The 22,070-nt window shown below is 36.1% G+C and overlaps 1 protein-coding gene across 2 annotated transcripts; it reads right to left on the bottom strand.

Moving 5' to 3' along the window:
- Positions 1-378: 378 nt before the first annotated feature.
- On the bottom strand, positions 379-21,756 carry CRISP2 (cysteine rich secretory protein 2). Of its 2 annotated transcripts, XM_035728566.1 has the most exons (10): positions 21,622-21,756; positions 20,417-20,517; positions 18,089-18,125; positions 16,270-16,340; positions 11,226-11,342; positions 10,295-10,382; positions 6,220-6,365; positions 5,702-5,799; positions 2,978-3,066; positions 379-931 (listed from the first exon to the last, which is right to left on the bottom strand). In XM_035728566.1, exons 4-10 carry the CDS (start codon positions 16,336-16,338, stop codon positions 804-806), a joined length of 735 nt encoding a protein of 244 aa, XP_035584459.1. In that variant the 5' UTR covers positions 16,339-16,340; positions 18,089-18,125; positions 20,417-20,517; positions 21,622-21,756; the 3' UTR covers positions 379-803. The 2 variants fall into 2 exon arrangements, with proteins under 2 accessions (XP_035584459.1, XP_035584460.1); XM_035728567.1 differs by lacking the exon at positions 11,226-11,342.
- Between the last annotated feature and the right edge of the window lie 314 nt (positions 21,757-22,070).

Below are 22,070 nucleotides of genomic sequence, written 5' to 3'. Positions count from 1 at the left end.
TCACTCTGTTGTTATCAATCTTAAATGATAAATCTCTCTGACATATCATTACTTTTTTTTTCTTGGAAGGCTATATTGTATATGCTGTCAGATAATGCCCTCTTTTATTTTATTGATCAAACCTATAGGGAGGAGATCAAAATATCAAAAAATAAGTAAGAACAAAGCTGATTCCTATTTTTGTTAAATTTAATTTTGTAGGCAAATATTTTGGAAATTTTGTACCACATTATCATTTATCTGGGCTGAGTCTAGCTGGGATGAATTATAAATACTAGAAAATATCACACAAGAATCATTCATGTGGTGGTTTACATAAGTTTTTTATTCCAAAAGATGATTACTTTTGTTTAAAGAGCCATGAAACAAAGGTAGCTGTCAATCTTTGAATTTATTTTTTATTCAAGTAAAAACTCATCTAGTAGGAATGACAGTGATGTTACAGTGTCTCTCTCTCACTCTTTTTCTTTGGCATGTTGTTTCAGGAAACATGTACTTCTCCCTTTTAATCCGAAGTTCTAGGGACCGAAGGTCTATGGTTCTACAACTTTCAAAATTGTCAATTTGATTCAATTTGTAAAGTTTAAAGTACTAAATTTCTATCGAAGTCCAAAGTTGTCCTCAGACTTTGTTGCTTGTGTAAATTGCTGTATGGAAGACATTTCTATAGATCAGGAGAAAAAGATGAATTACGGAGTGGAACCATGTTTGTAACTAACATGCTTACAATTTCCCCTGTGGTATGTGTCAATAAGATGATGCAACTCTCTTCACTTAGTCCTGTGCAATGCACACTGGGCATCTCAGTAAATTTTGTTTTCACATAGGCAAGTAGCCTTGCACTTTTCCTTAAGCAATTCATGTCCACAGCCAGCTGTTTTCTTCAAGGAATCACAATTACTAAGGAGATCTTCAAACTCGCAACTGTTGGCTGTGACAAAAACAAATTAATTTCTCATTATCATATTCCTCAGTAGCAGCAAAACAATCATACATTCAAAAGTGCATGAGGCCAGTAGGACTGGACAAAACAAGTCAACATCACTTATGCAATGATGGGCTTTCCCTTTCTTGAGGGACATATCAGGTGCCTTAGTTGAGCTCACTGATTAAACTATCACTTTTTTATTTTGAACTTGGCAAAATGTTTCTAAAATAAATTGGCCTATTTTTCTCCCTTAGCCAAGAAAGTTAGATAAATATAAAGAAACCTCTCTACACCTGCAGTCTAATATGGGAACAACTAGTCACATGTAGATATTTAAGTTTAAATTATTCTAAATTAGATAAAGTAAAAAATTTAGTTCCTTAATTTTACTGGCCACATTTCAAGTATTCAAAGGCCACATGTGACTAGTGGTTACTTGTAAGACACATGCTGATAGATAACATTTCCTTCATTTCATACTATTGAACAGCACTGCTTTAGACTCCAATACTTGTTTTCTGGAGAAAGGAATTTCTATGGGAAGATAAAGATGCAAAACAATGATAATATGCCCCTTTTCCTTCTGGTATTTCTTCTTGGATCCTCCCCAAGGGCCACAAACTCAACAAACATCGAACTAAACTCATCATACTACTCACATGGCTGACAATTCGTGGGTATGGTCTCCCTGTACCCCCTCCCACAATCTCAGAGAAATGGCTCTCCAACTACTCAGTAATTTAGGTCAAGAACTGGATCAGTTTGAATTCCTTCTTCCCTACTTCTGACCAGCACTCAGTCAGCACGGGTAACGAACACTGGCTATTCTATTTCTTGTTTTCCAACCCTGTCCAATTCTCTTCATTTATTTTGTCAGTAATGCAGTAGAAAGATTTTTTTTTTAACCCATGGTTTTCAAGGTTTTCTAGCTGGTTCCATCCAATTGTTTTTCCATACTATTGCTAGAAAGCTCTTTATAAAATATGGTTCCAACCCTGTCACTCTTTTGTTTAAAATCTTTAAATTGAGTGCTTATTGATAATAGGATAAATTACAAGCTTCTTACCAAATAGCATTCAGCAGAGCTATAAATATGTAACTCTTTTTCTTCTTTAGCTGATTTATAGCTTTAATGTAATCAATATTCTGAATTATAGGTATATAATTCAGTCAGTAAGAATGCTAACTAAAGGGCACCTGGGTGGTTCAGATGGTTAAGTGTCTGCCTTCAGCTCAGGTCATGATCCCAGGGTCCTGGGATCGAGTCCCGCATCGGGCTCCCTGCTCCTTGGGAGCCTGCTTCTCCCTGTTTCTCTCTCTCTCTCTCCCTCTGTCTCTCATGAATAAATAAATAAAATCTTTTTAAAAAAAAGAATGCTAACTAAAGATGAATGCATTTGAAAGGTAAAAATCTCAATGAATGAGATTCATTCAACTCTATTATTCATAACAATTTTAATACAAGTATCCCAACTATAAAAAGCTAAGAGCTGTTTTTACTTCTATTCAATACAACATTAGAAATTATATATATGACATTTATTTTCTCTCCTTTTGCAACAATATTTTTGTGGTTTCTGTGAGGCAACACTATATACAGATTTGATATTGTCATTAAAAATGTGCAGTAAACTACTATCAAATTATAAGGAAAGTGATTATTTATTAAGTTAAACACTATTCCAATTATACTATAGAAAAAAAGAAGTAGTCAGCATAATGAACTCATTAGCACAAAAGTAGTATAATAATAATTAAAAATAATACTAAAATAATACTAAAATAATAAAAATAATAATTTAAAAAATACATTGATGGAAGATCTTTCATTATCGTACATATGGTAATATTCTTTTCATTACAAATAATATGTAGGTTACTAAAGTGTGTAAAATGTTTACATAAACACACACTATATTGAGTAACGTCTTTGTCTTCTGCATAAAGATATTATTTAAATTGGTTACTTTAGGAGATTTCTTAGCCCATAAAAAGAAAATAAAATATCAATTTTTTATTATAATAGCAAGGTGATCGCTTCAAACTTACTGCATAGTCCATTGTCACAGTTACCAGGGCAACTAGCACAAGGTGTTCCTTGTTGGTAAGGGGTCTTCTTTTTACTCACATTATTGCCACTGAAATTTAAAATACATAATGTTAAATATTTTTCACTTTATAGTTTAGTTTATATTCCCCAAGGGCAGTATAAACTAACAAATATACATAACTACAAATGTTTTCAGTTATGTTAAAAAAATGAAAAATTACAATTCCTAGTGAGTAATTCAGATAACATTCAAATTAAGAAAATGCTTCACATATTGACCCATCTCCTTGACTATAATTCTTCAGACTGAGCAACTAAATCAGATTAAATGGAGTCTGAAGTTTTCAGAGTATATTTCAGTGTGGCCACACTCTCTTCATCTCCTAGTAGACTTGATCAAATTGGTAAGGCAGTACAGCCCAATGTGCTAGCTAGAGGTAGAATATATTCCCTAGAGAAACAAAAGAGCTCCTGGGAGGCAGGAGGTTGCAGTTTGGAAAAGAATATTTAATGTTACAATATCATTTTATATTTGAAAGATAATAAAATACCAAGTTTCTCTAATATAACCTAGAAACAGTAAACTCCAGTATATATATAAATAGCTTTAATATATACATACGTGTGTGTGTGTGTGTGTGTATAGTATTTTACCTTCTAGATGGAGGTAGTGATACTTAAGTAGTTAGTGGTGTGTGTTTCTGGGACAGGCAGAAAAAAGAAATCTGTGAGCTTCTAGAGGTATTTGAGAGATTTTTAAACTTACCAAAAAGGGAATGTTCATTCAAAAATTTTGACAAGCATGAATATCCAGAGTGTAATCACATTATAGTGACTAACTTACAACTTGCTGATGATCATTACTGATTGGCCATTTAATTTATTTGAAGTACAAGGGAATCCAAATTTCAATCATATCAAGTGGGCCAAGAACACAAGGCCATGCATCTGAATCTAACCTCTTCACTGAATATAACTGACCATGTGTGAGCCCCTGGAAAAATGTGAAATAGACACAAACATGTTCTGGAAGTTCTCTCACCCCTGCTTGCCCTCATTATTCACTCCAACTCTCACTTCAGATGCCTTGCTCCTGATCCTCCCCTCTTACAGCCAGCCAGTGAGTTTGGATGCATTCTCCTAGGACCTTTCAATTCTTTCTATTAAACCCTAAGAAGTGCTTGCAGGAAAATGACATTGGAGGTCATACTTCTCACCCTGGAGATCCATATGCTCAGGTTATCTACAATCTCAAAATAAATCCTCTAGGAGCCTTGGTTCTAGGGGTGCCCCCGTCTCCAGGGGCAAGAAGCTTCAAACATTAAAAGAAATTAAGTTTAACAGATAAGTTGAGATTAGATCTTCAAAATATCCACAGAATTTATTGTAGGTAAGTTCAAACATAATCCTTGATGAAAGAACATTTTCCTGCTACTGGTCAAGACCTTAAAGGATGGTTCATTATGGAGATTTTGTGAAAACTTCTGAAAAGCAAAGACTGAAGATGTGGTTCTTTTCTGGATTCTAAAGTACATTAAAGATCTCTTGAAAAAAACGTTGAGATGCAAAAGAATGAATCATCTGTGATGGTAACAATGTAGGTGGTGTTTTAGATAAGCAGGGCAAGGAACCTGTTAGCAGGAAGAGCTGAAATCAAATCTGCCATCCCCTACTTTCCACTCCATTATCTTCTCTTGCTTAACCATCAAGCTGCTACCCTCCTAAAGTGTGAAGTTGATGAGAACTGATGATATCAAATCTAGAGAAATGCATACTGCCCAGGCTCATGGAAAAGCTGTGAGCCCAAGGGAAAGGTGACTGAGAGAAAAGATGTCATGCTGTTACTGAGGAAAGAGAGCTTCAGATTTTATACTTGGAATTGAGAAGTTGGTCTCTTCCCTGATAAGTTGAATGTATCTCAACTTAAAAGGCATTTCCAAAGATTTATTCCTTCTGGATGGACCTAGAGTATATTATGCTAAGTGAAACAAGTTAGATAGAGACAGTTAGATAATGATACCATATGATTTCACTTATACAGCGATTCTAAAAAAAATAAACAAACAAACAAAAAAAGCAGAAACAGACCATAAGTACAAGAACAAAGTGATTGCCAGAGGGGTGGCAATGGGGGGGGGGGCAAAATAGTTGAAGGGGAGTGGGAGGTACAGGTATCCGGTTATGGAATAAATAAGTCATGGGGATAAAAAGTACAGCACAGGGACTATAGTCAATAGTATTGTAATAGTTATAATAGCATGGGGTGCCTGGGTGGCTCATGCGGTTATTTAAGCGTCTGCCTTTGGCTCAGGTCATGATCCCAGGGTCCTGGGATTGAGTCCCACATCAGGCTCCCTGCTCAGTGGGGAGCCTGCTTCTCCCTCTGCCTGCTGCTCCTCCTGCTTGTGCTTTCTGACAAATAAATAAATAAAAATCTTTAAAAAAATAAAAAAATAGTTATAATAGCATTCTATGGTGACTGCTGATACCTACACATGTGGTGAACATAGCACAAGGTATAGATCTGTCACTATGTTATGCACATAAAACTAAGGTGACATTGTATATGAACTATGCATCAATTTAAAAAAAATGATAAAAAGGATTTATTCCTTCCCTTTACTGAAATATGTTTTATATTCTAGTTTTTTTACTATCTAAGAATTTTAAAATATTAATTTGTACATAGGATTATTGCATGAAACTCTAAAGTATATACTTACGCAGGACAATATTGGCAAACATAGTAGTATTTTAGACTTTCTTGATTGGGGCAATAGGCAATTCCACATCCAACGTGGTAAGAAGAGTACCAAACAACCTACACTTCCAAAAAGGAATATATGAGAGTACATTAAAGAAGAGGGAAAATATTGAAAAAATAGTAATAGCAAATGTAAAACTGAAAAAATGTTACTATTATGGTTTGTAGCCAAGTACCTTTTGAAAACATTTAGTTCAATTATTGAAGCAAATCACAAATTTTAAAATATTAAATCTTAAGTTACCTTCACTATTTTATCCATTTCTAAGTTTGAAAAACTACAGAATATGCTTCCTTACCAAGAGTTTTTCAAATGATGGGAAAAAATGACAGCTCTAGATGAAGTACCACCCAATGCCAGGACTATTACATCTATTCAGGCTCTTACTCAAATTGAACATTGGACTTGGCCATAATTTAGAGATGCTTTCATATTAGAGCATTTGTAGTAGAAGTATTTTCATTTGTTTGTCTTACCTGGGTGTAATGTCCAACAACTGCATCAGAACTCTTAGGTCCCACACCATAGACAAAATTATGGCGCTCCTCATACCAGCTTTGGATTGCATCTGACCACGGGGCAGGGTAGCTTGACATAAAGAGATTCTCACCACATTTTGTACCTAAATAGAAATGGATCATCCTTAAGGAAGCAATAAAACATGGGATGGCAAAAGAAATCAACTATATAAACACAAGGATGTCGCCCTTCAAACACAGTGCCTATACTGTTAATACATAATATAAGGGCTTCTGTCCTTCTCAGCTCTAAAGCCGAATAGAAGACAGATCTGTCTAGGGGAACCTGAGTAGCTTAGTGGATTAAGTGGCTGACTCTTGATTTTGGCTCAGGTCATGATCTCGGGGTCCTGAGATCAAACTCTGCATCAGGCTCCCCACTCAGCAGGGAGTCTGCTTGAAGATTCTCTCTCCCCGCGCCCCCCCCAACTCGGCCATTATCCTTGCTCACACACACTCTTTCTGTCTAAAATAAATAAATCTAAAAAAAATATATAAAGATCTGCCTAGGACGCTGAGGCTGACATCAGCATGCAAAACTCTGAATAGGTTAAGACCTTATTATTCAAAAATCCTCTGGAGTTTCAGAGATGCATTCTTTTTCAAGCTAAGTTCTTCACATTGTAATGACTCCTATGCTCAGCTTTGTACTGTAAATTTGCAAAAGGCAGTGACCAACTTTTATTCTTTTTCTCCTCCTCTTGTCCACCCTCACCAGAGATTTTTCACATATCGGACCCTGTCTAAATGTTTATGATTATGATTTTGTGTGAACTTGGAAAAGAGTTCTACAGGCAGTCTATAAGAGCCCCAATTAACAGGCAACTGACATCAGGAGGGATGGCAGATTTCAAAGCTTTTGGATTCTCTCTTAATCACTAAATCAGAATGTCATAAGGCCAACTCTTCCTCCTTTAGAATCAAGCAAGAAGAGCCTTGCTGAAGGTGACATCAACAAGACGGTGGAGTAGGGAGCCCTGGACTCTCCTTCCCCTAACAAACACACTGATCCAGCAACAATTTCCAAAAATTGCCTTGGTGGGAAATCCAAAACTAATTGAAAGGCTCCAGACTCAGTGAAGTCTGTAGGGAAACTGGGACACCCTCTTGCTAGAATGCCTACCCTCAGCACAGTGCCTGCCATATGACCAGGAAAAGGTCCCCTGGCCCCCAACTTCTCCCAGGGGAAGGAAGGAGTTGGTTCTTGTGCCCAGCATCCCAACCTTCCCTATGGAAACTCCCCAGATGGCTGGCTTCTGTCTTGGTAAGTCTCGGAGCTCTGACAGTCAGGCACAGGCTAGCCATCTGTAGGATAATGGAGATGGTGGCTTGAGCTGATAGATACCATATCTCCTCCACTTGGCTCAGCACAGAGCAAGCAAAAGAAAAATCTTAGTTCTCAGCTTCCTCCTGGGGAAGCAAAGAGTTGATCAGTGTGTCCAACGCTCCAATTTCTCCAGCGCTCCCTAAAGAACTGACTTCTGTTTTGCTTGTCTTGAAGCTCTGATGGACTTGGCATAGTTACAGTGTTACTTTGTGGGGGAGAACAGAGATGGTGGTTTGGATTGGCAGGTGCCATGGCTCATCTCACCAGCTCAGCACACAGCAAGCAAGCAAATACCATAGCTGCCTGTTTCTCCCTGCAGTGGGAAAAAGTTGAACTGGGCATCCAGTGCCACAAATTTTCCAGATGCTGCCCAGAGGATTGACTTCTGACTTGCCTCTCTGACAATGTTAACAGATCTAACATAACCAAGATGTGGAGCTGATGAGGATAGAGATTTGGGTTCATAGTTGCCATAGCTTCCCTTCCTAGTTCAGCACAGAGTGAGCAGATAAAAAAACCCGAGCTTCCAGCCTCTTGGCTGGAAGAGAAAGAGTTGGATGGAATGCCCAAAGATCTAGCTCTTTCAGGAGGCTGCCTGAGGAACTGACTACAGATCTTTTCTGACCATGATTTGATTGGACATTCTCCAAAGATGCACAAATGGCCAACGGGTATGTGAAAAGGTGCTCAATGTTGCTAATCACAGGGAAATGCAAATCAAAACTACAGTGAGATATCACCTTATACCTGTCAGGATGTCTATTATGGGGAAAATAAAAAGGACAACAAGTGATGATAAGGATGTGGAGAAACTGGAATCCTGGATACTTTTGTTGGTCATAAAAAATGGGGTAACTGCTGTGGAAAAAAGCATAGAGGTTCCTCAAAAAATTAAAGGTAGAACTACCAAATGATCCAGTAATATCACTTCTGAGGATTTATCCAAACGAATTGAAATCAGGATTTTGAAAAGATATTAGCATTCTTTATATTCATTGAAGCACTCTTCACAGTAGTCTATATAAGGAAACCTAAAATCCATGGACAGAAGAATGGATGAACAAAATGACACACACATATATATACAATGAATGTCATTCATCCTTAAAAAAGAAGGAAATTCTGCAACAGTTGGGTGAGACACTATGGATGAATCTTGAAAACATGATATTAAGTGAAATAATCCAGTCACGGAAAGATAACTACTGCATGATTCCATTATATGAAGTATCTAAAAGAGCCAAATTCATAGAATCAAAGAATAGAACAGTGATAGATAAGGATGGGGGGAAGGAGAAATGGGGAATTACCAATCAATGGGCATAAAGTTTCAGGTAAGCAAGATGAATAAGTTCTAGATGAAAACATTCTGCTATACAACGTTGTACCTAGTCAGTAATATCATACAGTACAGTTAATTATTTGTTAAGGGTGTAAGTCTCACGGAGTGTTCTTACCACAATAAAATAAGTAAGTTGTTGCCCAGAAACTTTTCTCTATCTTTTCAAGCTCTCATTATGAGTTACATTTGGGTACCTTGAAGTATAATGTCTACCTGCTGCTTCAAGAGAGTATAAAATATTCTTGGGTATCTCTTTTAGTATGGAAAAAAGAAACTAAGAATCTAATAGTAGACTTGCATCTTTAAGACCATTTGTTTTAATCTTCTACTGAATGCAGTCATTCTCTTCATAATTTCATTAACAGAACAGCATCAACAATATGAGTAATAGTGTGATGAAATTAAGAGTAAAAATTCATTGCTTTCAAATTGAGCTTGCCTATATGTATATTATGGTTGATAACATAAATAAATATTTGATGTAAAGGTTTATGCATAAAACATTTTTCCTTTCATAGTATTTATAATACTTGATAAGGATTCAAAAATTAAAAAATGAACCAACATACCCAAAATATTTATCATGATTTTAAAAATTTAAGTATTTTTAGAGCAAAAGTCCCAAAATTGAGGAAAAAATCACCATAATTTAGTATCTTATGAATACAAAAGAAGAGATATGTAAACTTCAAACAGCTACACAATATCACAAAAAAGAGCAGAGGATTAGAAATAATTAAGCCTGGTTAACTTTCCAGTATACGACACACTTCAGATTGTGTCTTGGGGAAGTCATTCCTCCCCTGCCCTCATCTTCTCATCTTTAAATCTGGAAATAATGATACATGACCTGTTGCCTCATGAGCTGGTTGAAAGAAAAAATGAAGTATTGCTTCAGATGTCATTTGCATAATGTAAACAATCAACAAGCACAAAATGGTACCTCTAATTCTCTCTCCTTCTACAGATACTTTAATTTTAAAAAGAACACTATAGGGGCGCCTGGATGGCTCAGTCGGTTAAGCATCCAACTCTTGATTTCGGCTCAGGTCATGATCTCAGGATTGTGAAATCAAGCCCCGTGTAAGGTGTAAGGCTCCACACTGGACATGGAGCCTGCTTGGGATTCTCTCTCTCCCTCTGCCCAACTCCCCGCCCCCTTCACCCCCCCGCCGCCCCGGCCGCTCACACACTCTGTCTCTCTAAAAAATAAAAATAAAAAAAGTAATAAATAAATAGAGCAGTATAAGCATCAATTTATTCTCGAAGTCTTCTTATAACACCCCAGAATGTTCCATTCTATTTGATTTTTCCAATATTATTTTATTTGTTCATTTATTAAAAAAAAATACTCATTTACATACTGGTTTTTCGGTCCTCTGGCATGCTGTGTTCTAAAGTGCACTTGTTTGCCCACTTTTGGGCATTTGCTGCTGCTTCTCGGTTCCATTCCTAAATGTAACAAGAAAAAAATACACTTAAAGATTTAACTCCAATGAAGCATATGGTTTATAATCTGATTGGTAGGTTGATTTGCACTACTTTAAACTTCTATATAGTATCTGATCATCAGTGCTATGAAAAGACCTTTTTGTTAGGGGTATATATGTGTGTGTGTGTGTTTATCTGCTCCAGTGCCAATATCCACATGAAGAGAAGTTCATAAATGATGTGTCTACTGATAGAACTATCTAATACCATATCTGACAGTTTATGATAGTACAGGAACCACACGTAGGATTTTTAGCAATGGGGCCACTCTAAATACTCAAGGTGTGAAGTCTTCGTATTATATTTCCTTAGTAATAAGCAGGCCTAGATTATTCCCAATTCCACTTGCAGCCCATTGCATTCAAATGGAAGATAGTCTAGTGTTTATGAACTATGCTATGGAAAGTGGGCTTGTATTTACCCACAGCACTCTATGGGTCCTGAGTTCGAGCCTCACGATGTCATAGAGATTACTTAAACAGACTAAAATACATGAAAGAAAGGGACCTCCTTTATTTTAGACTAGGGCAGATAGTGAACAAAAAGTGCAATGGCTTCACCCTTGGTGTGTGAAGATCTGGATTCTAATTTTGCCTTCCTGACTTAAGAGCCCTGTAACCTTGACAGATTATTTAACCATTAAAAATGAAAATTAATTTCTGCATGCCCATAACACAGCTCAAATAAAATAGCGGAATGGAAGCAAAATTTGGTAAGCACAAAGTTCTTAAGAGACGTCAGTTACCAGCTCCCTGCTCTTATCACTGCTGATTCACACCGTTAGCTTTTATCACTGCCTCTTACCATCTTTAGCATGTTGCTGGCAGGTGGAGAGACTGATTTCCTTAGTTCATTGTGTTTATTTACAATCTCTTTTTGGACTTGCGTTTGAGTGGCTAGCAAAGCAGTAAAGGATGGATCCTAAAGGGAGATAAAATTAGGATTATCTTCTTAACATTTGTTAAAATTGCATTTAAGAGTGAATAAGTGAATTTGAGGGAACAAAGATCCTTTTAAGAGCATTCAGTTCATATCAATATTAGTGTTTAAGCATTGCCAATGCACCTGAGCCAAAGTTATGACAGATAGGAAAGAAGTAATTTGAAGCTTTGAGAAGGAGGATGAAATTCATGGCATGACAAATTAAAATCTCCTCTGAGGCCACAGATGCCAATTTCTAGTTTCAAGGTAATTCTTAATGTGCTTTTTCTCCTTTCATGGCCCTTCCCAATCCCCTGTTATCTCTCTGATCCATCTCCTGGTCTTCATTTATAAAATTATTTAAAAGAGCTATATTTTGCTCTTTTGCACTGCTACATGTTTGTTAATCAGATTCTCTACTTTCTGCCCCATATGGTTTCCTGCACCTTCTCTGTGATTCTTCTAAACATATGAGTGATGATATTTTGTAACCCCAAAGGCACACAACAGGAACATTAATACGTATTCATTCATTTTTGATCAGGCTGCAGCAGGTAGGATGAGGGTGGGGCTCAAGATTCACCCTAGACTTTAAGGGAAATTTAACCTGATACAGTCTGTATTTAGAGGAATAATGTATCCATAATGTATTTAGAGAAAGAATGTTCAGGAGTTCCAAGTTCATTCAATACTCTAGTAAAATTATTCCTATTATGGTAGATATTATGATCTATTATATTACAATCTGTATTTCTGAATGCCAAATGAGTTTTCACCCAGTGTCAGAATTCTTTTGTCTGATAAATTCTAGTCCTAGTAGTCTCTGGTCCTGGGATGGCTTCCTGTATGCCCAGAGTTAGAGATGGAGAAACAGCAATGACCAGAGCTCCTCACATTCAGAGATTTTCTGATCAAGAGATAGACACCGTATATGGGAACCTACCCTCCAATTATTGAAGAGGATGATTGATCTTGGTCTTGGGATTATTTAAAGCAAAGTAGTTTACTCAAATTAGAAGATTTGAAGTCAAGAGTTGGGCTCTCACATACCAAGATTTTGTGCATGAATAAGAAAGCAAAACAAACAGTAAAACTTTTAGAGGTAGATTATTTTAATGTAAAAAATAGGTAAAACTTTATCATATAGAAATGATGAAAATTAAACATGGTGATATATGAAGCTGTGCTAATTTAAGGTTATGTTATTGTTAATTTTCTTTGAGATCACACTGAAGCACATTCAATAAAATAAATGGGAAAAGATCTCGTGGGGAGAGGACTATCATTAACTTTTTTTATCATTTTTTAAAATTTTATTTTATTATGTTATGTTAAGCACTATACATTACATCATTGGTATGTGATGTAGTGTTCCATGATTCATTGTTTGCGTATAACACCCAGTGATCCATGCAGAACGTGCCCTCTTTAATACCCATCACCAGGCTAACCCATCCCCCCCACCCCCCTCCCCTCTAGAACCCTCAGTTTGTATCATTAGCCTTTTAAATCACAGACCAGTGCATCCATTAGAAAAATAATTCAAGCATGACATGTGATTTTAACTTTTTGGTGGTCACATTAAAAAAGTAAAAGAATCCAGTGATATTAATTTATTTTATAATTTTTAAATGTTATTTCATCATGATAGGTACACTCATTAATCCCCATCACTTATTTTCCCCATCCCCTCATCTACCCCCCTCTGGTAACCATCTATTTGTTCTGTATAATTAATACTCTGTTTTTTGGTTTCTCTCCCTTCTCTCTTTTTTTCCTTTTCTCATTTGTTTTGTTTCTTAAATTGCACTTATAAGTGAGATCATATGCTATTTGTCTTTCTCTGAATGACTTATTTTGCTTAGCATTATATTCTCTAGCTCTATCCATGTTGTTGCAAATGACAAGATTTCACTCTTTTTTATGGTTGAATAATATTTCATTATATATATATATACACACATTATATACATTATATATATACATTATTCTTTCTATCTATCATCTATTATCTATCTATCTATCTACTATCTATCATCTATCTATATCATGTCTTCTTTATCCATTCATCTATCAGTGGACATGTGGGCTGCTTCCATAGTTTGGCTGTTGTAAATAATGCTGCAATAAACATAGGGGTGCATATATCTTTTCTAATTAGTGTTTTCATATACTTTGTGTAAATACCTGGTGGTGAAATTACTGTATCATATGGTAATTCTATTTTTAATTATTTTGGGAAACCTCCATACTGTTTTCCACAGTGGCTGCTCCAGTTTGCATTTCCACCAATAGTGCACAATGGTTTCTTTTTCTCTACATCCTTGCCAATAAGTTGTTTTTTGTGTTGTTGATTTTAGCCATTTTGACAGGTGTAAGGTGGCATCTCATTGCAGTTTTGATTTGTATTTCCCTGATGATGAGTGCCATTGAGCATCTTTTCATGGGTCCATTGGCCATCCATATGTCTTCTTTGGAGAATGTCGGTTCATGTTGTCTGTCCATTTCTAATCGGATTATTTTTGTGTTTGTGTTGAGTTGTTTCAGTCCTTTAAATATTTTGGATATTTACCCTTTATCAGATATGTCATATGCAAATATCTTTGCCCATTCAGGAGGTTGCCTTTTAGTGTTGATTGTTTCTTTGGCTGTGTGGAAGCTTTTTATTCTGTTGTAGTCCCAATAGTTTATTTTTGCTCTTATTTCCCTTTCCCCAAGAGACAGATCTAGAAAAATGTTCCTACAGCCGATGTCAGAGACATTACCTCCTGTGCTCTCTCCTAGGATTGTTATGGTTTCAGGTCTCACATTTAGGTCTTTAATCCGTTTTGAGTTTACTTTTGCGTATGGTACAAGAAAGTAGTCCAGTTTCATTCTTTGGCATGTGGCTGCAATGTGTTTTCCTAATGCCATTTGTTGAAGAGACTGTCCTTTTCCCATTGCATATTCATTCCTCCTCTGCTGAAGATTAATTGACCATATAATTGTGGATTTGTTTCTGGGTTTTCTGTTCTATTCTATTGATCTGTGTGTCCATTTTTATGACAGTACCATATTGCTTTCATTACTATAGCTTTGCAATGTAACTTGTAATGTAATGAAGTGTGATACCTCCAGTTTTGCTTCTCTTTTCTTTTTCTTTTCTTTTTTTTTCAAGACTGCTTTGGTTATTTGAGGTCTTTGGTGGTTCCAAACAAATTTTAGGATTCTTTCTTCTAGTTCTGTGAAAAATACTGTTGGTATTTTGATAGGGATTGTATGAAATCTGTAGCTTGCTTTGAGTAGTATAGACATTTGTTCTTCCAACCCATGAGAATGTCTTTGCATTTCTTGGCATCATCATGAACTTCTTTTATTAGTGTTTTATGGTTTTTAGAGTACTGGCCTTTCACCTCTTTGGTTAAGTCTATTCCTAGATATATTTTCCTGTTTTGGGTGCAATTATAAATGGAATTCTTTTCTTATTTTCACTTCCTGCTGCTTCATTATTAGCATATAGGAATGCAACAGATTTCTGTGCATTGATTTTGTATCCTATGACTACTGAATTTATGTCTCAGTTCTAGCAGTGTTTTGGTGGAGTCTTTAGGGTTTTCTATATAGAGTATCATGTCATGTACAAATAGTGAGAGTTTTACTTCGTCCTTACCAATTTGGATGTCTTTTATTTCTTTATGTGTTCTAACAGCTGTGGCTCAGACTTTTAGGACTCTGTTGAGTAAATGTGGTGAGAGTGGACATCCTTGTCTTGTTCCTGACCTAAGGGGGAAAGCTCTCAGTTTTTTCACCATTGAGTATGATGTTGGCTGTGAGTTTTTCACCTAAGGCCTTTATGATGTTGAGGTATGTTCCCTCTAGACCTACTTTGCAGAGGCTTTTTATGATGAATGGATATTGTATTTTGTCAAATGCTTTTTCTGTATCTGTTGAAATGATTGTATGGCTTTTATCCTTTCTCTTATTCATGTGACATGTTGCATTGATTGTTTCGCAAATATTGATCCACTGTTGCATTCTGGGAATAAATCCTGCTTGATCATGATGTTTGATTTTTAAAATGTATTGACATTATTTTAAGCAATAAATTTTACTTTTAATGGGTTGACTAATAATCTACAAAAATAATATGTCTACATCCTGATCCCCAGAATCTGCCAGTGTGACCTTCTCTGGATATAGTCAAGGATTTCAATATTGAATCATCCTGGATTATCCAAGTAGGACCTAAATCCAATGACAAGTATCCTTACAAAGGACGCAGAGAGGAGAAGGTGATGTGCCAAGGGAGGCATAGAATAGGTGATGTAGCCATAAGCCTACTTATCACAGTGATTGGTCGAAGCCACCCTAAGCTAAAAGACATGGAACACATTCCCTCCTAGATCCTCAAGAGGGAGTGGAGTGTGGCCTTGTTGACACCTAGATTTTAGGCTTCTGGCCACCACAACTGTGAGAGAATAAATTTCTGTTGTTCTAAGTCACCCAACTTGCATTCAGTTCTTACAACAGCCCTGAGAACCTAATACATTATTTAATTATTTATCCAAAATATCATTTCATCATGTACTGAATACCTAAGTTATTAAGGACATTTTTTCTTCTTCTGCTTCTTCTTTTTTTTTTTATGTACTAAATCTTTGAAATCTAGTGTGTGTTTTACACTTACAGTATATTTTGTCCTGGATAAGCTGCATTGTAAGTGTTCAATAACCACATGTGACTAGTGGCTACTGGAGAGGTCAGCCTTAGACTGTCATCTAGATAATTGTGTTAAGTCGTCTCTTTGCTTAAGTTTATTCCTAGATATTTTCCTTTGTGATGTACTTTGTGATGTACCACACACTCTTCCCCTTCTACTCTCAAAGGACATAACCATCCCACAAAGTTGCCTGGATAGCTTTAGAAAGGTTTTCCAATTTAACTTTACCTTTCCTTCTGTGGGTATAGATGGAAGCAGCACAGCAGCCAGAAACACCACTAGTGGGAATAACGCCATTTCTGGGAAATAAGTCAAAGAGAACAAAGGTCTGCATTAAAACATGTAGTACATGGACCTCAGACTATGAGGAAAAGCCAATGTAGTGATCTTGGTTAGTTTAAAGGAAGTGTAATTGCCACATTCATAAAAAATGTGGCAAGAGGAGATTGTTATTTGGTGTCAGTAGAATCATAGTGGAACCAATTTTGTCACTGATAGGGACAATAAAAAATAAAATGAAACACTTGACTGATGCTCTTAAAGTATATATATAAAGGCTAGGGACATGTCATCATCTTTCTGTCCAGCTGTATTGCTCCTAAGTTCATTAAAAATGTGGAAAAAACAGATTTCTTCAGAGTTAATTATGATACTGCATTGATTATTCATCCCAATTTTGGGGAAAAGGTTATTTTCAGTATGTACTATCTCTTGTTTTGCTCTGCTCTATAAAAAGTAGAACTGTTTGTTCTTTTATTTACACATGGTTCTAATCAAGATTCCAAGGTTATGTTTACACAGAAATAAATGTACAGGGGAGCCTGGATGGCTCAGTCGGTTAAGCGTCCAACTCTTGATTTCAGCTCGGGTCATGGTCTCAGGGTCATGAGATTGAGCCCCACGTGGGGCTCTGTGCTCAGCGTGGAGCTTGCTTGTCTCTCTACCTCCCCCTCTGCCATTCTGCTCCACGGGTGCATGTTCACATGCATTCTCTCTCTCTCTCTCTCTCTCTAAAATAAACAAATAAATCTAATATATATATATATATATATATATATATATATATATATATATATATATATATATAAAAGTGTATACACTTTATTAGTGGTTATTTTGTACCAAATCCATGATTTGGTCAAAATAATTCTTGGTCCTTTAGATGAAGCAACAAGCCCACTAAGTTTAAAAAAAGCACTCATCTTCTGGCCATTAGTCATATAAATTACTCACTTTGTAAACTAAAGGGATGCTGCATTGATTTGTTTTCTTTGTGTGAGATTGGTACTCTCAAATTCTTGAAAAGAAATAATATTCAAAACAGTTTATCTGTGGTACTTCTTAGGCCTTATTGATTTGTAAATAGTAGACAATTGATACTTGTTCCATGGATTCCCTTTATCCTCAATAGTGTGCTCATAAAAGGGAGAAGATTGAACATTTATTGACCATGTAATGCAAAATTTGCTGTCTAATTTCATCATCATACTTTGGTGGGTATGACTGTATTTTACAGCTGAAGAAATTGAGTGTTACCTATGCCAATGGTAAGTTCTTAAGTAACTTCAGAAATTAGCCTCCCACCAAGTATAACATCAAAGTCAAAACACACTGAAAGGAAGATAGTTTCATCTGAGAAAAGCAATCATTTTGTAGTACACTGGAGGCACTCTTATCCTCATTTTAACAATCCCTGTATTAATACATAATCATACATGTTCATAGTAAAAATCATCAATAATATATACATATATAATATATGTCATTCTTTTACATTTCTTCTAGTAAAGATAGTTCTAGAATAATTGTTTCAAAGTCATAAACCTGAGAATTAATTATATTATCTATTTTAAGATGAAATCTAAAGAATTAAGTTTCAACTTGATAAAGTGAGTAAAGAGTAAAATTAACTCAATTCTTTTAATAAAAATGTATCCATAAAGTTTTGAAAATCATGGATAAATATATTAAATATACAATTTTACCATTGGAAAAACAAAAATGATTGACAAAGTGTTCACATTAAAATAAATGAGTTATCACTTACTGTTGGTTCTCAGAGCAGGATGAAGTATTTGCTTTATCTGTACAAAGAAGGAAGGTAGAGAAGAGGTTAGAGCACAATAAATGTTATATCTATTCTGTTTTCGCAAATTCTGCTTGTATAAGTAGATCTAAGTCAATAAATTTCTGAAACAGAATTTTTCACACCAGTATCTTCAAATTTCATTGCTAGTTGTCTGACATGTCTTTTGACATTATTTGGTTTCCATATAACATTTTTTTTAAGTTTTTAAAAAGACAAACTTCTTTGAGATCTAATTTACATACCATACAATTCACTCATTTAAAGTGCACAATTCAATAGTTTTTGCATATTACATTAATTGTTACAAACTGCCTTTTTTATGAACGTAGATCATCTGTTTATTCAATCACTGTATTAAAACACAAGCAAAAGAACAATCAATAATTTTAGAACATACTATGAAAAGAATTTGAAATTGTGATGTCAAAGTGGCAATAGATTTCATCAATTACCTTCAGTCATTCTTCACATTTATTTTTGCATTTAACTTAGTCTCAATTCTACCATTTACTTTTTTCACAACACCTAGCAGGTTCTTCTTTATCCTTTAGAAAAGCATTTCCAAAGACTGATACATATACCACGTTTTTCTTTAACTTTTTATTTAAATTCAATTTAATTAAATATACTGTATTATAGTTTCAGAGGTAGAATTTAGTGATTCATCAGTTGCATATAACACCCAGTGCTCATTCCATCACGTGCCCTCCTTAATGTCCATCACCCAGTTACCCCATCCCCCCACCAACCTCCCCTCCAGCAACCCTCAGTTTGTTTCCTATACTTAAGAGTCTCTTACGGTTTGCCTCCCTGTTTTTATCTTATTTTATTTTTCCTTCCTTTCCCCTATGTTCATGTGATTTTTTTCCCTTAAATTCCACATAGGAATGAAATCATATGATATTTGTCTTTCCCTGACTGACTTATTTTGCTTAGCATAATACCCTCTACTTCCATCCATGTCATTGCAAATGGCAAGATTTCATTCTTTTTGATGGCTGAGTAATATTCTCTCTCTCTCTCTCTCTCTCTCTCTCTCTATATATATATATATATATATACACACATCACATCTTTATCCATTAATCTGTCGATGGACATCCATATTTTAGCTATTGAGGACATTGCTGCTATATATATTGGGGCACATGTGCCACTTTGAATCACTGTGTTTGTAGCCTTTGGATAAATACCTAGTAGTGCAATTGCTGGGTCACAGGGTAACTCTCTTTTTAACTTTTTGAGGAACCTCCATACTGTTTTCCAGAGTGGCTGCACCAGTTTGTATTTCAACCAACGGTGTGAAAGTGTTCCCCTTTCTCCCCATCCTTGCCAACATCTGCTGTTTCCTGAGTTGTTCATTCTAGCCATTCTGACCTGTGTGAGGTGGTATCTCTTTAACATGAATTAATACATCATGTTTTCCCTCCCCAACCAGCCCTCCCCTCTTCCCAAGCACATTAAAATCTGGGTACTGCTTTTTTGGCTTAGTATTTTTTTAATAACCACTGAAGACTGGTTAATCACTGTGAAGGTAACCAGGATCCTACCTTACAGCTGAATTCTTATAGCTCAGCTTTCTTTTACTTTCCGCTTATCAGCTTTCTATGACTTATTGCTTATCTTTGGAAACCATCAGTTCTGGGAAATCCTGAGCTTCAATTTTCTCTTCTGTAAAATGTGGATTATCATATCAAGAACTTTGCTTTGAAAAGTGAGTGGCATGATATACATAAAGCCCCTAATACAATGCCTGACAAATAACAATAAATGGAAATTATTAATTTTTTATTATGATCCTTTACAATGTGTGGTAGTTTACTGAGTTCATAAGATCTTTCCATGAATGCATGTTGTTTGATTTTAAATTGCTAATTTTAGAAGTGTTAAGACCTGTTTTTACGTCCGGGTATCACAGGGAAAAAAATCAGCATAATCTAATCAGAGATTCAAATGTTCAAGGCCCACTTCTACTGGAAATCTTCTGGCTAACTTTAAGAAAATGATTTAACATCTGGGTTGTCGTTTCCCTGCCAGTTCAGTGACAAACATACACATTAGCCTGATAATTTTGTATAGCTCAGTCATTCAATGGGATTGTATTAGATGACCCATTCCATAATTCAATAGACCAAGATGCCACATATTCTTCCCTACCACTCTCCACTCCCCTACCCTCATTCACCCAACCTATAATCATCTTTGTTTCATCAGTGAAAGCAATGATTAAACCCACATTCATACATAGTTGGAAAGTCTGCTGCCATTTTTTTCCTTGCTACTTACTAATGGAAAAGTACTGTGCCCTTTCTTGCAGGTGTTTTAAGACTGAGATGACATAGTTCTAAGGTGTCTGTAGGAAGATTATGGTGTTCAGTTTCATAATCCTAGAACAAAGAAAAAGATAATATTTAAAATAAAGATGGGAAGAATAAACAGTATCAATAATCTCTGTCACAAACTTAAAACTTAACTGTGTTTTAATATTACTCCAATATTTTCCTGCATTTATTTGATCTCACACATTAAGACCATAATATCCTTCTGAGATCAGATTATGTTTTGATATCTTGATATTTCCTTCAAATAATAAAGAAGTGGGCTTTTTAAAGAAGTTCCCTTTATTTCCTTAGAATATCACAGCATATTTTCCAGACTCCCAAATCCCAAATCCTTATACCACTTTTTAAAAAAATTTTTAAAGATTTTATTTATTTACTTATTTATTTATTTATTTATTTATTTGAGAAGGAGAGAAAATGAGGAGAGAGCACGATGAGGGTAGGGGAAAGAACAGAGGGAGAAGGACAAACAGACTCCCGGCACTGAGCATGAAAGCCCACACCAGCTCCATCCCACAACTTTGAGTTCATGACCTGAGCAAAATCAAGAATCCCCACTTAAGGGACTGAGCCACCCAGGTGCCCCCCATATATATACACTCTTTAGAAGATAATTTCTGTAAGTAGTCACCCACATAGTAAGGATTTACTACATGGATTTGGGGTCACGCCTATATGTCTTCATGTCTTTTCCTGGAAGCCAGTAGATGACATATAGTCCAGAAGAGCCAATAGCTATAAGTCTAATTATTTGCAATACACAGTTTCTAATAACTATGCATTCAAAACACAAGAAACTAAAGTTCTTAATTTGACTAAATGAAGTCCTCATTTACAAATGACTTCAGGCTTCTGCTATGAATCAGAGCATTTCATGTAAATATAACGATTAATCTTTTAAGACAGGTAGAGTTTCAATAAGATAAACATCGACGAGAGGCACGTTGAAAGACTTTGGTGGATCGGAAATAATCAACAAAACTGAAAGCTGTCCATCCGCACTGAATCAGCCAGCCGATGTGCCCACCAGAGTGTCAGAAGAGGGCACGGAGGACTAAAGACCCCTCACTTCACAGATCTTTCTCTATCATCTACACCCCACTTCCCAGGCCCTGGTCATTTCCTTTCCCAGACTGCTCCAATTCTTACCCTGGCTCCAGAGCCCAGATCTTCCCACAGTGGGGACGGAGCCAGAGACTGGCTGCTGCCAGCTGCTTGGACAGTGAGCATCCAAGCAGGTGTGAGCGACGAGTGACGTCACGTGGCTTTGTGCCTTCAGCGCAGTCGTCAGCTTACTGAATTCCCACGACTGCCTCATCTCCCTGTGACGCCGCGCTGACAAAATCCTACACATCTTCCCTTGAGGAAAGGAAATGTCTGCTCACACACTTGAACCGTAGGAAGAAGATGGAGATAATACTAGGATTCGAAATGTACAGGGGTTGGTTGAAAAAGGAGGCATTCCTTTTCAGATAAAAATTCCTGAATTAACACAGGTCAGAATTTAAAGAGCAGATTGGTAAAGCCCACAGATAATTAAATTTGCAAGGCAATGCTAGTGTAGTGGCAAAAGTCATTCAAGGTTACATAAAGTTGGC

This window comes from Zalophus californianus, chromosome 7, assembly GCF_009762305.2.
Source record: "Zalophus californianus isolate mZalCal1 chromosome 7, mZalCal1.pri.v2, whole genome shotgun sequence".
Taxonomy (NCBI): domain Eukaryota; kingdom Metazoa; phylum Chordata; class Mammalia; order Carnivora; family Otariidae; genus Zalophus; species Zalophus californianus.
The sequence above is the reverse complement of the archived record's forward strand: the minus strand, read 5'-3'. Positions and strand labels throughout refer to the sequence as shown.

Bases quoted from the DNA above. Each gene is read 5' to 3' on its own strand.
- CRISP2 (XM_035728566.1), bottom strand. From the start codon at position 16,338: ATGGCGTTATTCCCACTAGTGGTGTTTCTGGCTGCTGTGCTGCTTCCA. The intron at 11,343-16,269 runs GTAAAGTTAAAT...ATCTCCCTTTAG, and splicing joins CTATACCCACAGAAGGAAAG to GATCCATCCTTTACTGCTTT. The intron at 10,383-11,225 runs GTAAGAGGCAGT...TGTTACATTTAG, and splicing joins CCAGCAACATGCTAAAGATG to GAATGGAACCGAGAAGCAGC.